General features: G+C 40.9%; 1 protein-coding gene and 1 long non-coding RNA gene across 2 annotated transcripts in view; one reads left to right on the forward strand and one right to left on the reverse strand.

Moving 5' to 3' along the window:
* Window positions 1-7,990, forward strand: part of LOC109195581 (uncharacterized) — a 375,002-nt gene extending 367,012 nt beyond the window's left edge. The window contains exons 6-7 of the mRNA XM_019347822.2: window positions 5,249-5,575; window positions 7,401-7,990. Of these exons, the coding sequence (XP_019203367.1) occupies window positions 5,249-5,575; window positions 7,401-7,579 (506 nt within the window). The 3' untranslated portion in view covers window positions 7,580-7,990. The remainder of the gene's footprint in view (window positions 1-5,248; window positions 5,576-7,400) is intronic.
* LOC112844460 (uncharacterized) lies at window positions 11-2,218 on the reverse strand. Its single transcript, XR_003217187.1, has 2 exons — window positions 2,039-2,218; window positions 11-1,314 (listed from the first exon to the last, which is right to left on the reverse strand). It is a non-coding gene; the product is annotated as an uncharacterized LOC112844460 (long non-coding RNA).
* Window positions 7,991-16,301: the final 8,311 nt, after the last annotated feature.

The following is a 16,301-nucleotide window of genomic DNA, read 5'->3' on the forward strand; positions in this document are numbered from 1 at the left end:
GACAAGGGTGTGCAGATCGATGCAGATATCGATCCAAACGTTGGTAGTGGTATATGATCGATACTTTAGTTTGTTTCTCTCCTGGAGGTTCACTATTTACTCGCTGTGGATGAAACAGCAGCTCTGTCTGTGTGAACACCTCTTCTTATGCGGCAGACGCACTTTGCTCCGCCCCCTTCTTCCTGCCCTGCTGGGATTTGTTACTGTGCCGTCACGTGACTCAGATGCGCTCAGAAGACGCATTTGGACTGCAGAGAGAGAGAAAGAGGAGCAACATGTGGAGATATTTTATGACTGTAAATGAAAATGCTGGAGAACAGCTGGAAGGCTGTCAAGCCACAGGGGACCACAACAAGCTGTAGAGTTCAGCTTATTTTTCACACCTCAGTTAAATGCTTTGACTGAAGTCTCACTGCACACACTCAAACTTAGTGTTTGTGTACACCTTGGTCATTATAACCTGACACTGATCAGTGCTGCTCTGACGACCACACTCACATCCATGTAATCATTTAACTGGGATGATCTGGATTTACTGCACAATGCTGAATGTGTCCTTACAGTACAGGGAATAACTCTCTCTGTGTTCCTGTAGAGAAACTCTGGGTTTGTGTGCTGACGAGCATCACTCACAGTATGATACAAAGGCTCACTCATACCTTTCCACACATGTGACAAATTCAAAAAGATGCTGAAACCTTTAGAACATCATAAACTACACATTGTTGTACTCTTTTAGGATGGAACAGCTTTCAGATTTATTTACTCTTAAAGCATAAAAGATGTTTTTAAGAATTTTGCATTCAAGAGGAGAATGTTTAAATAAGTCATGTAAATGAGAATTTCAAAGTTGGTGGCTGCAGTATATACAAATTGGTGTATCTCAAAAATAAAACTATGAAGACACTCAAAATTAATTTGGAAACTGTTTTATGCAACTTTTTTACATTTACAATTTTCAGGGATGAACCTCTGAAATTACTTTAACTAGAAATTTGTGTAAAAATACCACTATTGCAATTTATTTAGTTACTGATGACTTAATGCATACATATGATTAAAATTTGGGATATAATGGTTGTATTGATGTATAGCAACTTAAAATACTCCCAGAAATGGCACTACAACATGTAAAAATATAAAGATAAGCTCAGGCGGACTGGGTTCTTTAGTAGGTCTAAAGGGTCAAACTGCGTCCTCACATCATGAATATGAAGGGTTGTAGTGGGAGAAGGTGGTGTGAAATCCTCATAGCTGTGGAGTGAGGAGGGGGCTCCTGTGGGTGAAGTCTTTGATGGTGGTGATGGCTCTGTGCTGGTGGGAGTGGGGAGGTGGGGGGATCAAATGTTTGATTAAACGGATGAAAAAGGCGTTTCTTCCATATAATTATCACTTTTTAAAATCTTTAGCAACTTCAAGTTTGTCAGTGTGCTGAGGTCACAGAAACGAGAAAAGAAGTTTGACACTTCAGAGCACATGTGTCAGACTCACACATCTGGCCCGGCAGACATTTATATCTGGCCCGCGAGATCATTTTATATAGATTTATTATTATTGTTATGCATGGCCCGGCAATATGAGGTAATAATAACACACAAACTACAGATCCCATAATGCAGCGCTGCAGCCTCCTTACTGAACGCTAGGCTAACTGGGAACATTCCCGCGTCAATCAAGTCCAACGTGTGTTAGCTAGCACCTCACAATGGCAAAGAGAAAAGTTGATTCTGAAAACAGAGCCTTTCAGCACCGGTGGGAGACTGATTGTTTACAAACATTGCTGGTAAACCCGTGTGTCTTATTAGTGGAGCTAATGTGGCTGTAATTAAAGAATTTAATTTAAGACAAAACTATGAGACAAAACGTCAGGTTTGTCTGAAAAACCTGAATGCAGAGCAGAAACTACAGAAAGTAGAAGAGCTAAAGAAGAATCTGACATTTCAGCAGACTTTTGTCACCAGAGCAAAATCACAAAGTGAAGCTGTTGTGAAAGTTTTATTGTAGCAGAGGAGAAAGCCAAATCAGCCCGGACATTTACCGAAGGAGAGTTTCTGAAAAGCTGCATGATGAAGGTGTGCGACGTCTTGTGTCCAGAATTTAAATATCAAAAATAAAAGTGCCAGCTCTACCACACACGAGAGCACACTAGTCCGCGTACACAACGAAGAAGAATAAAAAAGAGGGTGACCTGCAGTCATGACACAACAGGAGCCACCATGCAGCGATGAACTGCATTACAACACGCCACTGCTGAGTAAGTGTATTTGTAATGTTTTATCATCGTCAGTTTGATCAATAAACAAGTTCAGGGCGCTGAGAGTTTAGTTTGGAGATAAGAGCTGTTTGAGCAGTGCAGCTCCCTCAGACAATACATATGCCAGTGAAAGTAAAAACCAGTTAACCTGGAAGACAGGACACTGCTGTTCACGTGAAACCGAAAGTAAACAGTGTAGCTGGTGTTTCTCCCTCCACTGTGTTTTATCCACGGCTCCAAATATGAGATATAAATCCCCAAATATTAAGACAACAATGAGAAGTATTTGGATTTAACGGGTTGCTGTTTCTTGCAGGAGATTGAAGATGCTGCTGTTGCTCCTGCTCCTCACGAGTGGTAAGAAACTCTTACTATGTTATATACTATATGTAAACAATGTTTATCTTGCACTCAGACCGAAGTTTGATCATTATCGCACAGGTAGATACACGCAGTGTGTGAAATTACCGATGTAATGATGGCTTTAATGTAGGAGAGCGAGGGGTGGTGTGAGAAAGTCTGGAGCGACTTTGTGTTGAAAGTTTGAGCTTTGAGAGGCTAACTAGCCGTGCTAAGCTAGCTCGGTGACAGGTCATGGCTGCAGATAAAAGGCTTTATTGACAGGTGCGATAATCCTTTATATCACAACATCATTCTCAGACAGGTGACAGGAACATGCAATGAAGTGGCCGCCTATATCTGCTATTGTTGCCAAAGTGTGTCAATGTTAACTGAAGCTGCGAGTCCCAGTTCTGCCCTGGTCCTCCCCCATTAGGACATGCCTAGAAAAAGCTCCGTTTGGAGGCATCCTTGTAAGATGCATGAACCAGCTCAGCTGGCATCTTTTGATACGGCAGGACTCTAAGCCTAAATCATAATATAAGATGAGTAACAGTATGGTGGACATTAGGTAAGGCTGCACTTTTTGCAGCGATCTTGTTTAGAAAACTATTTTTGTATGAGTAATATGTTTTCTTTTTGTCTGTTAATAATCTTGTTGAACTGCACATGATTATTTGCAGCTAGCAGGTTGTTAATGCTATCCACCAAGTCTAAAAACAGCATGTTAATACTTGGAGATCCTGAAGGCTGCTCCAAAAATGATGACAGGTGCTTTTGTTTGTGTAAGAAAGCTCCGCAGAACAGATGCGACACTTAACCTGCATAAAATGAAATAAATAATTTACACTGCAAGTCACATTGCTGTTTTTCCTATTCTGATAGATTACACTGAAACAAAGACAGACAAACTATTACCTTATTTGCAGTTAAAAGATCAAAATGATCCCACACAGCAGAAACATTTATTTTTCTTTCGGGCTCCATTTTGTAACGGAGAGATGTGTGTTTGTATTTGTTGTAGAAAGATATGTATTTTTTTTTTTTATCTTTGCGAGAGTACTTTTGTGTGTTTTTTGGTGGTGACTCATTCCGTTAACAAATGCGGATGCGATACCTTTTAAACACAGTTTGGCGCGTTGGCAATAAGCGATACAGCAGCTGTATCGATCACGTGACTTTTTCTTAAAGCGACGCACGCACCGATACAGGTTTCGCTCTGTGAGCTTGATACAAGCGTCGGTGCGTCAGTGTTGCTGGACCCATCACTAGTTTTTTGTATATTTGTGCACTAATTGATGCCATAGGCCAAGTTGTAATTTGGCATAGTAATTAGTGCAGCCATTGTGAGTTGCAGTTATTTGTCTGTGCAGTCTGTGCGTTTGTTTAATAGTTGATCCCATGTGCTGATTTGTATATTGGACAGTTGCATGTGGAATAAAAGGAGCAAATGTTACAGAAGTGTATTTTATGCGTTTATTGTTGCGCGTCATCTGTGTCCTCATGTTCAGCCTGCCGCAGCCTTTGGTTGGAGGAGCTGCAACAGTCTTGATTAACCTAACAGAAAGATTTCCAATGGACCGAACCTTAAAATGAAACAACAAACATGAGCAGGAAAGTAAACTAAAATAAGATCTTACTGATACAGCCTCTGTGGTATATGGCATTGCATTCTTTTAGGTGTGCAGAGTTGTCTTCTCTTCTCAGGGAGACAAATGTCAGTAGACTTTTTACATATTGTCCATGATGGAAACTCAAGATTTCTTTTAAAACACTGAAACATTCATTATGATCCCTCAATTGTCTGTAGCTGTAGCACCAGTTCATAAATTCCAGTTTAGTTACCACTCAAAGCAAAGAGTAGTGAGCCACATTAGTGAAGTCAGAGGTCAGAAATGCAGAAACTTGTCATTTGCCATGAGTGTGACTGCTATTGGTCCAATATTTGATATTGTGGTTTCTTGTCCTTTCAGATCATCAGGTGGAGGTGAAGGTGGAGGAAGGCTCAGAGTCTGTCACCCTGCCCTGCAAAACAACACCTGACCTGCCTGAGAACACCAGAGTGGAGCGGACTCGCTCTGACCATGAACTCTTGATAGTTCAGGAGTATTCAAACAAAGGTGGCAAACTTATGAAACAGGACAAGTTTTACAGAGACCGAACAGAAATGAATGAAGACCTGCTGAAAACTTCAGTCTGACCCTGAAACAGCCCACAGAGAGACACAGGAGGATACATCTGCACCATCTACAGGGACAAAGACATCCTGAGACAGAAAGTAGTGCTGCACTATGTCAGAGGTCAGAGCTGGTGGACAGTGGCTCAGATTAACTTCAGAATTCAAAGGTCATAATTTATTTATGCATTTATTTTTTGTTTCTCCACAGAAAAACTTCCACTTTGGGCCACAGCTGTCGTAGTTCTTCTTGTTCTTGTGTTTTTTGGGGGTCTCACATATAGATTTCAACACTATTTCATGTCAGGTGAGTCTCTCGTGCCAGACACACTAGTGGTTAACAAGTGTCCCCTGGTGGCTCCTTAAGTGTCACTCAAAGGTCCAGAAGTTGAAAGAATTGCTGTCCTTCAGCTTTCTTTAAAACTCTGAAAACTTGCTGCTGCTGTTTGTACAGTTCATGTTGTTTGTTGTCCTGTCAGACTGTCAGGTGCAGGTGGAGTCAGGGGTGGAGTCTGTAAAGCTGCCTTTCAAAACCAAAGCAAAAAATATACCTGAAGATGCTAAAGTGGAATGGAAGGACAGATACAACAACAAAGTCCATGTGCACCAGAATGGTTGTGATAGGATTGAAGACCAAAGCCCAGCATACAGGAAGCGAACAGAGATGAACCTGCTAGAAACTGGAGACCTCAGTCTGACCCTGAAATACCCCACAAACAAGGACAGAGGCACCTACACCTGCACCGTCTACAACAAGGAGGGAGGAAAATTCCAGATAGACAAACAGGTGGAGCTTAAAGTCAGAGGTCAGTGTGCACTTAGTTTTTACTTGTATTTCATATAATATTAACTTGATTCACTGATGATGATGGGAAAAATGTTGTGCTTCTGCAATATTCTTTATATTGAGACCAAGTCGTGCCATCAAAGTGCCTTTGTTCACTTTGACTCTGTCCCCAAAAGTAATCAGTTAAATGAGGCACATTGTGTCTGTGCCAGATCTTTTGGCTGAATGAATATACTGAGGCTATACACATTCATTAATTACCTGGATTATATTACTTTGTCTTCATTTGGCTGCTCATTTTAAAGGTTGCCACAAGTTATCCTCCTACATCTCCCCCTCTTCCAGCATCCACCCCTAACAGCCTTGCTGCTCTCCTTCTGTCACAAATCACCTTTGATGTTGATCTCCACCCAATCCACCCCGCCTGCATTCTCCTTTATCACCTCCCTTTGCATTGTCCATTCCTTTCAAGGGTTGACTCCAGGTAGTTAAACTCATCTACTTTCACTACTTCTGCTACTTCCATGTTCACCTTCCCACCTGTCTGCCTCTCATGCATGCACTTGTATTCTGCTATGCTTCTACTGAAGGTGCACATCACCCTTGTTTGTGAAAATCAGTTCTCTCTAAAGTGAGAGGATACTTGTTAAACAACAGGATGTGTTAGAAAGTCTGATCACAAAGGTCCACTGCCCTCTTTTCTTTCCACTCTTAATCGTTCTCATACCTGCCCTCACTTCCTCCTTACTAATCCTCTGAAATAATGAAGCACTGTTTCCTTTATCTGTGCTTCTCACTCTTTCATTTTCCTCATTCATCAGCCTCTCAAACTACTTCCATCTCCTCAACACACTTTCTTCACTCGCTGGTACATTTTCATCTTTATCTCTAATCATCTTAACCCAGTGGTTCCAAACCTTTTTTTGCTAACCCCCCTTTGTTTTACAAGAAAATCCATTGCAGTTTATTTCACACATGAAACCTTTGTAAACATTTGAACAAATAAAATTCAACATCAATAAATTGCAGGTTCAATAAAATAAACTCTTTTAAATGACAGAAAAACAAACCATCTTCATAGTGTGATTCTTTTAGGTCCTCCGTGTAAAATGGAGTGAAAAACATAAACAACTCTGTTAAGAGATTTCTTAGGATTTTGGGATTTTTATTATGTTATGCTTAAAAGTACGTTTCATTATCGAAATGTGTTTGCTCTTTTCAGTATTCAGCTTAAACTCTGCAACTCTGTGCAGACTCCTAAATGGGGAAGTTACACAGGAAGCCTGCAGTTCTATTTTCTCTCTTCCTGTATGTGCTCTCTGAATAAAGACTCTTCCTTTTTACTGCAGCGGGGCGAGTCTCTCTGAGTCTCACCCGTGTACACGTAAACCTGTCTGAGCGTTTTATTCCGACCTGAGTTGCAATACAGGAAAACTCCTGACAAACTCCCTCAATGGAAAAATCAGAAATTAAAGGTTTGTTGTGTAAAAATAACACATTTAATCCTGACATCGTTTTAGTGGCTGGTGTGAGCTGCTTGTTGCTGCAGATCTTCTCAAACCTGGGTGGAGTTTTAAAACCGCCACTCTGAGTTCATTTTCAATGTCCAGCTTTGAACTGTAGTTTTTTTTATATTGATTGAAGCCCCAGCAGAAAAGACTACCTCACATAAGTAGGATGTGATAAAAGAAGTAAGGCCAGCCTCTCTTACCTAGCAGTGGGTAAATTTTCTCCACTCCAATCCAAAATGCAGAAAGGGTCTGCTGCAATTTACCTCCAACTGATGAGGAAGAAAAAGCTTCTGTTGCCTGTTCAGCTCATGTTGTGCTTGGTTGTCCTCTCAGTCCCCCAGGTGGAGGTGGATTCAGGGGTGGAGTCTGTCCAGCTGCCTTTCAAAATCAGAGTTCGTCTGATTAAAAAACTCCCTAAAGTGGAGTGGACGGAGAACAAGAAGAAGGTCCATGTGTATAAGAATGGCTCTGACCAGCCTGAAGAACAGCACCAGGATTACAGAGATGAATGAAGACCTGCTGAAATCTGGAGACCTCAGTCTGACCCTGAAATATCCCACAGACGAGACACAAACACCTACACCTGCACCGTCTACAGCAGGGAGGGAAACATCCTGCTGAAGAAACAAGTGGAGCTTAAAGTCAGAGGTCAGAGCATACATAGTTTTGCCTTGGATTTGATATTTGATATCATATTCATTTTTGACCTTTTTAAACAAATCTTTTTTCTCCAGCCTGATTTTTTTTTTTTTTAAATATTTTTAACTAGAAATGCAGCAATGAGAATTATTGCAATACAACAACTAAAAATAATGGGTCAGTTACTGATGATACTAAAAACATTTTATCTGACCGTTTTGGAAAGGCATATTAAAGCCATATAAAGTGATGGCTGTTGACTAACCTTTTGCTTCGCTGCACCCAGATTTTCAACCGCATCAATTAAGACCACATTTTTACATTTGCACTTTTTCAGGGGGAAATTGCCATACAGACAATATTGATTTGTAAATGATTAACTAACAATCTTGACAACACAAAGTTCTTTATTTGAAGCAGATTTCTACAAGAAAGTTAAGTTACTGAAAAAGTGCTTAAAGTGCTTTGGCAATCTTTGGCAATATTGTAGACAATGTTAAACTTAATCATCGTCTGATGACCTTTTTTGCTGCTGCCTGCAGCTTAAAGGCAGTGGGGAGAGGGGACACTTGGGCAGTGCATTTATCACAGCATACAATGTGTTTTCTGGATCCACTGTGTATCAGTATTGCCGGCCATGGTCTTTCCACACTCACCATAGTAAATGCAGTGCATCATGTTGCCAGCTTTATAACAGATAACAGCCTTAAAAATCTTCTGCAGAAGAACCAAGACTGAAGAAAACCATGAATGAACATCTGAACATTACCTGATGCTGCTGAAGTGAAGCAGAGGAATGTTACAGAGGTTTGATTAGAGACACAGCTAAGAATTTTGCAATTTGGCATAATTTTAAAAAGTTTTAATTTCATTAATAATAAACATTTTTGGGGAAAAGAAGAAAAACAGCGCTGAACCCAATGGTAGACTGGTGCGTAATAAGAAGAAAGATTGTGCAGAAAACAGAGATTTGAGATGGGAAACTGTTCTTGAAGTACATTTGGGTCAAAGAGGGACAAAACCTGCAGCTCAGAATCAGTGAGATGTCGACTTTCAGCCCCGACGGCACGAACACACCGAGAAAGCCAACATCTCAGCGCTCTGTGTTTGTCTTTGTGTGGAATCTGTTTACCTGCTCTCATTTACTGTTGTAGCTATTTGGTGGTTCCTGAAATAGTTTGTGAGCTCCTGGAGTTTCTGGCAAAATTAATTTATATTGAAAGATGAATTCAGGATTTAATGAATTAATGTTGCTTTATTCAAGCTAAAATCATTTTAAATCAGTTATTGAAACCCAGCCTACTGCTCACCTCTGTCTATGCACCTGCATTTTCAAACATAAACACGTAGGCCGACAGGACTATCAGAGGTCCCACCCCTGACTACCTTTGGTTGGTGTAGACCACGATATGGTAGATAGACCATGATATACGCGAAAGGCTGGTGCGACCTACGATTTTCTTTTAGTCGGTTTAGGGTTGGTTTAGGGTCCGGATGGCTTGAGGATAGAAGCTCTTCTTGAGTCTCTCTGTCCTTGCCCGGATGATGCGGAACCTTCTACCAGATTGTAGAAGTTGGAACAGTTTGTTGCCAGGATGGGACGGGTCTGGGAGGTTTGCCTCTATTACTGCTGTTCTTGCTGATCTGCACTGCGCCCATTAAATACTGTATCCAATTTAAAATACTGCTGCTTACTTTTTAAATTATCAACAACACAGCGCCGAGCTACCTTATCGAATTCCTTAGATTGTCCTTGTTAGAGCACTAAGATCATCTACTCGGGTAATCTTGGTGCAGCCGAGATCTTGGCTGAAATCTAGAGGTGACCGTGCGTTTGCCTTGGCTGCACCTGATTTGTAGACTTATTCTGTTTCTCTTTTATACATTTCTTTTATGCTTTTGTGCTTTTACCATGTTTTTATTTGATGTGCATTTCATTGCTATTTCTGTGTATTAGTGACATCGACCTGTTAGCATATTTTGTACTTTGTTTTGGTCTTGCAATATTTATGTTCTATTTTCTGCTTTTTTTTGTTAAGCACTTTGGTATACTGTTGTTTTTTAACTGTGCTCTATAAATAAAGTTGTATTGTAACAAATGTAATTTTAAAGTGTTTTGAGACACTTCATCTTCTGTCTATGACAGTCTAACACAGCCCTCTGTCCCTGAGAGGTCTCCAGTCCTCCCCATCACCTTCATGGTAGACCACACCACATGCAGCAGATTAGATTTTGCCTGCCATACCACAATGATATGCCGTACCTTACTATGCTGTCCAGTGCAGCCTGGTAGTACAAAACCATTACTTTCGGATCAACTCCAAACCGCAGCACCAATCCGTCTGTCGATCTCCGGCTCCCTTCTCCCATCACTCGCGAACAAGACCCCGAGATACTTAAACTCCTCCACTTGGGGCAGGAACTCATCCCCGACCCGGAGTGGGCACTCCACCCTTTTCCGGCTGAGAACCATGGCCTCAGATTTGGAGGTGCTGATCCTCATTCCCGCTGCTTCACACTCGGCTACGAACCGCTCCAGTGCGAGCTGGAGGCCTTCACCTGATGAAGCCAACAGAACCACATCATCCGCAAAAAGCAGAGATGAGATTCTGAGGCCACCGAAGTGAAGGCCCTCCGCCACTTGGCTGCGCCTAGAAATCCTGTCCATAAAAATTATGAACAGAACCGGTGACAAAGGGCAGCCCTGGCGGAGCCCATCACCCACCGGAAACGAGTGCGACTTATTGCCGGCAATGCGAACCAAACTCTTGCAACGGTTGTATAGGGATCGAATGGCCCATAGCAGTGGGCCAGACACCCCATACTCCCGCAACACCTCCCACAGGACACCTCGAGGGACACAGTCGAATGCCTTCTCCAAGTCCACAAAACACATGTAGACTGGTTGGGCAAACTCCCATGCACCCTCAAGTATCCTTGAGAGGATAAAGAGCTGGTCCAGTGTTCCGCGACCAGGACGAAAACCGCATTGTTCCTCCTGTATCCGAGGTTCAACTAACGGACGAACTCTCCTTTCCAGCACCCTGGCATAGACTTTCCCAGGGAGGCTGAGGAGTGTGATCCCCCTGTAGTTGGAACACACCCTCCGGTCTCCCTTCTTAAAGATGGGGACCACCACCCCGGTCTGCCAGTCCAGGGGTACTGCCCCTGATCTCCACGCAACATTGTAGAGGCGTGTCAACCAGGACAGCCCTACAACATCCAGAGCCTTCAGCAACTCGGGGCGGACCTCATCAACACCAGGGGCTCTGCCACCAAGGAGTTGTTTAACTGTTTTTCTTTTATTTTTATAATGTCATTTTTGCAATGTTGAGCTTCATTTTGTATTGTATAAAGTTCTTCTTTAGTTTGTATGGAGCTTTGGTCCTTCCCCAGTACAACAATTGGTAGATTTAAGTAACATCAGCCTTCACCAATGGCTCTCTGACAGCAAATATGTTTTACTGTTAATAGTAAGAGTTAGATATCTGGATCAGTTGCAGGCCTGGTCTGGCCTGAATCTGTCATCCTTGTGTCTTCTGGATTCATCCTGCTGTGCAAGTGGAATCCAATAAAGACCCTGTTTGCTGTTCCATTACAGTACCCTATCATACTTTTGGGCTCGGTGTTGCTGCTATCTGGGCAGATGCACTGAGATATATATATCTATGATATAGATGAAATATTATTAGTATAAAACAATGTGAGGATCAGGCTTTGCATTTTAGACACTGTACATTTTAGACTCCTGATTTAGAAACAAACAAAAAACAAAAGATAAAAACACAGTTAAAGGTTTCAAACTTAATCATGTCAGAGATCAGGGCAATAGAGTTTGATCTTTGGTACAGACAACTGGCTGTTCCTGTGTGTGAGTGTATTTGTATTTATTTATTCTGTTTTATTTGTCCTAATTTATTTCCTAACATCCTTCCTACCCCCTTGCCTGCTTCCTCTCCATTGGCTGTCCCCAGGTCTGTGTGTGTTTTCATAGTAAACATGAAGATGTCTGTACTGTGCCACGCTGGTTTGAAGAAAAGAATGAAAAAAAAATGCAAACAACTGCACTTACTGTGAATTTCATCCAGTTATATGTTCCCTATTCTTAACAGTTAATCTGCAATAAATATGTTATTTATACAATGTAAAGTCTGATAATTATAAATGAGGGATATAAAGTTTCCACAGTCACTGAATCTAAGCAAATGAACAAATCAGGAATCCAACAGTGCACAGGGATAATAAAAGACACAAGGAAATGACAGAGGACAGAGACAAATGACCTGGCAAGGACAAAGACTAACTTCAGCTTTCAACTTTTATTTCTTTTATAGGGGTCATTGCACCGAATGGGTGCCATCTCCAACATGAAATAATATTTTTTTATATAGTTTTTAAAACTTAACGGAGTACGGGTTATGATCCGAGCTGCAGAATTTTGAAGAAGTTGGAGTTTATGAAGGGACCTTTTAGGGAGACCAAATAGGAGGGAATTACAGTAATCAATACGGGATGTAATAAGACTATGAACAAGGATGGCAGCAGCATGAGGGGTAAGGAAGGGACGGAGTCGGTTAATATTACGTAAATGGAAGTAAGCAGACCGGGTTATGTAATTAATGTGAGACTGGAATGAAAGAGTATTATCAAGCATTGTACTGGATGGAGACTGGGAAGAGAGATCCTTGCACTCAGAACATTCTCCGTACATGCAGTTTGTTTTCTGTGTGATGGCTTTCACAAGATCATCCAGATCGACAGTCATCACTTTCAAGTGGTGAAGCTTCTGCACAACAACCCAGATTCTCATGCATTTTGCACATATATGTGTCCCAATAAGTCTCGAGGGGTAACAAGGTGCAGTTCAGTTTCTTTTCTTTCCTTGATATTATGCTGTGTCTTTCTCCACCTTTGCATTGACTTCATATCAGTATTTATTTATATCACGAAACTGAACATAAATCTCAACAACTCGAGTAATTTCAACTGTACAACTTAAAAATCAGGTAAATAGAGTAAAATCAACAAATATTCACATTAATAAATCATTTAATCCATTGACTCTACTCACTCCTGTAACTGGTACTCAGTCTACTCTTTATATGAGTAACAGGACTGAAAGTAATAGGAGTGAGTTTTTAGCATACAGTTTGCAATATAGCCACATGGCATCCTTGCTAGTATGAGGACAGTGAGCACAATCTAATGATTTTCCCCAACATTTGATTTTTAAAATAATCAAATAACAACTCAGATATAATTAAGGTAATGGGGCTGTATGTTGATATTCAGCCATAGTTAAAATATCAAATAAATGAGAAAACGTACTTTTGGTCTTTGCATGGCTTTTAAAAGATTCACCTTATGCAACTTCCTGTTGTGCATGTGACTTCTGCAATGTTCCACATTTTTTACACGGGATAATATGTTAGGGTAACAGGACTGGGTGAAAACCCAGGGACATGACTAAAGTGTATATTTAACAAAATTATTATAGGTTTCTATGGAAATATTCAAGATTCAAGACTCAAAGATTTATGCAATGCATAGAGCGGAAATGCAGTCACCACAAAATGCACAAAACCCCAACATTTCTTTAGGATTGTATTCAATATGTTTCATTTTAAGATGTAATGAGGACAGGTGACAAATACTGTTTTTTTTCAGTATTCAAGGCAGTTCTTATATTATTCCTTCACAACATATATCTTAAATTTTCAATCAGATCAATATGTGTGACATTTTGCTTAATAAGAAAATGTGTTTTACAGTTAACCTTCATCAGAATTTATAAATATAATTTCCAGGGGATGAAAATGGCACCCATTCGGTGGAATGACTCATTTAACATTTCAAAGTTTGGCACATTTAATTTAATGGGACGTTCGTCCGGTTTTCTGCGTGTTTACAGGAGGATGACGCTGTTTCTGCTGTTCCTGCTCCTCATGAACACACTGACTCTGAGCGCTGTTTGAATGCACACTGTGAACCCGCGGTTTGATTCACACAGAGCGACTGTGTTTGTGAAAGTATGAGGGCTGGTGTGACAAAACCCACGACCGACACTACGTGACACTACTAACGTGTGGGGGCGGAGCCAAGTTGCCATAAAGCGCGTGGTGCGTTCCAGTACTTTATTTTAGGAGAGTTCCCAACTGAGGGAGGCACGTGACCCTGTGTTGCAGGTTAACTGTTAGATTTGTTTACAGACTCCACTCTGTGTGTTCATCGTGTGTGGATCCGCAGATTGGTCGTTTTCACGAGCGGTCTTCTCAGTCTGTCAGCGTGTCTGCGGTTTGACATGATTAATGACCTCAGCAAAAAGAAAGTCTCCAGCTCTGTAAATCCACACACTATCAATATTATCTTTAGACGGCAGAAAACACAGTCTGAGGGGGCTGTAGTGACGTGCTAAGAAACTAACTCAACTAATTAGAAACTAACTAATTAGAAATACACTTAATCAGCAGTGGTGATGTTTTATATTCCCCATAAGATCTGGGGACCTTGGAAAGGTGTAACGAAGGGCCAGAGAAGAGAGTGGCTGTTAGTGAATCATCCAGCAGGTCGGTGTTGAAGTGTTGAGTTTTAGATGAATCTGATTTTGTCTTTCAGATCAGGGAAGGAATACAGAAGTCAGGAGGTGGAAAAAAAGCAAAAAGGCAAAATCCAAGCAGAGTTCAGTTAAAAGCTGTGGGGCACAAAGATTACAGGGCAGCAAACAGAGGCTTTGAGACATGTTGTAGACAAAGGTGGGTTGATTGCACACGGGCCTGTTATGTTGTAAACTGTTGGGCTGGGAAAAGGAGAGACTTGTGGTTAAATCACACCTTAATATTGCATAAAAGAGTGATGATCGCATCATGTGAACATCTCAAATAAAACCTAATACAGGTCCTGTTTCATGTCCACTTTAAACACAGTGACTGCAGGTCCTCCTACATGTGGTATGACTGTAGTTTATTGGCACGTTGTCAGTGCAGATATTTTCACTGCTGCTTATTCTCTGGCTTATGCTAGTTTTGCCCCACTCAGGAAATAAGGGACTAGTTTTTGAGGATTGATTCATAACTCTGGGAGAGAAACAAAGACTTCAATGATGCTGTTCTAGGCTGTCAGTGCTGTGACAGGTCTATGGGAGAGTGCAGCCTGTCCACCCATTTTAAATTTCATTTCAATTCAATTCAATTTTATTTATATAGCGCCAAATCACAACAGCAGTCACCTCAAGGCACTTTATATTGTACAGTAGATCGTACAATAATAGATACAGAGAAAAACCCAACAATCATATGACCCCCTATGAGCAAGCACTTTGGCGACAGTGGGAAGGAAAAACTCCCTTTTAACAGGAAGAAACCTCCAGCAGAACCAGGCTCAGGGAGGGGCGGGGCCATCTGCTGCGACCGGTTGGGGTGAGAGAAGGAAAACAGGATAAAGACATGCTGTGGAAGAGAGACAGAGATTAATAACAGATATGATTCAATGCAGAGAGGTCTGTTAACACATAGTGAGTGAGAAAGGTGACTGGAAAGGAAAAACTCCTCGTGTGTCATAGTGGTCTGATCAGACAATATATTTACCCTTCTGTGCCATTTCATGTTTAGGTCAGTTATGTTTGTTTAGGTCAGTTATATTTCTTTGTGCACTCATTTGGTTTGTTAAGTTTGCAGTTCTTTGCCTGAGTTCAGTTTTGTTTCTTTGACATTTTCTATGAGCTTAACATTAATTACTTTTGTAAATATAATATTTGGGTTAAATGAATGAAAACTCTGATTTTCTAATAATTCTTGTGACTCCTTCTGCTTTTTCAACTTGGTTCATCACACAGCCATAAATATTTGTTTAATGTCCTGGTCAAATATTACTCCAAGGTGTTACTGGAGGCCAAGGTAATGCCATCCAGAGCAAGTATCTGGTTAGATACCATATTTCTAGGTATTTTAGGGCCAAGTATAATGAGCAGCATACAGTTAGTTGTCACCCAGGTCTTTATATCAAGCTCTGCTGTGTTCAAGCTATTAATTACTGCGCGCAGGAGAGCCAAAACACACATCAAACATTAAAGTTCAGTTATGCCAGCTTTAACCTTGGGATGCCTCAGCTTCTCTTTTATATCCCCCACACTCAACTCTCTGCATCAGGAAGCTCCTGCCACTGGTCACCCTGGGAGTTTCGTCCTTCTACACCCTAACAGTTAGCAGATAACATAGTGAAGCATCGCCAAGCAGTTTTCACAAGGTCATGCTGACACAAAATTTGACTCTGACTTTAAACACTGGTCACTTCAGGTGTTGCTCTGATATACAGGAAATGACAGCACGGCTCAAACTCTTTGTCAGTAAACCATTTCTTTATTTAACATATAAAATTTTGGTTTAATTGTTGCAGGATTTCATTACACAAACAAGCTGGAAAAAAACTGCAGAACACATGGATCAATGCATTCAATAAAAATATAACAGGAAACAGATTTCTTAATCAAACTGCTGGAACAAAGCGAACCACTCAACACAAACACTACAGTAGAACAGTTTAGAAAGCTTAAAATGTAACAAGAGGCACATTTTCATTCATAGGTGCCTCATCAGATCT

The sequence above is a fragment of the Oreochromis niloticus genome, unplaced genomic scaffold (assembly GCF_001858045.2).
Source record: "Oreochromis niloticus isolate F11D_XX unplaced genomic scaffold, O_niloticus_UMD_NMBU tig00000235_pilon, whole genome shotgun sequence".
Taxonomy (NCBI): domain Eukaryota; kingdom Metazoa; phylum Chordata; class Actinopteri; order Cichliformes; family Cichlidae; genus Oreochromis; species Oreochromis niloticus.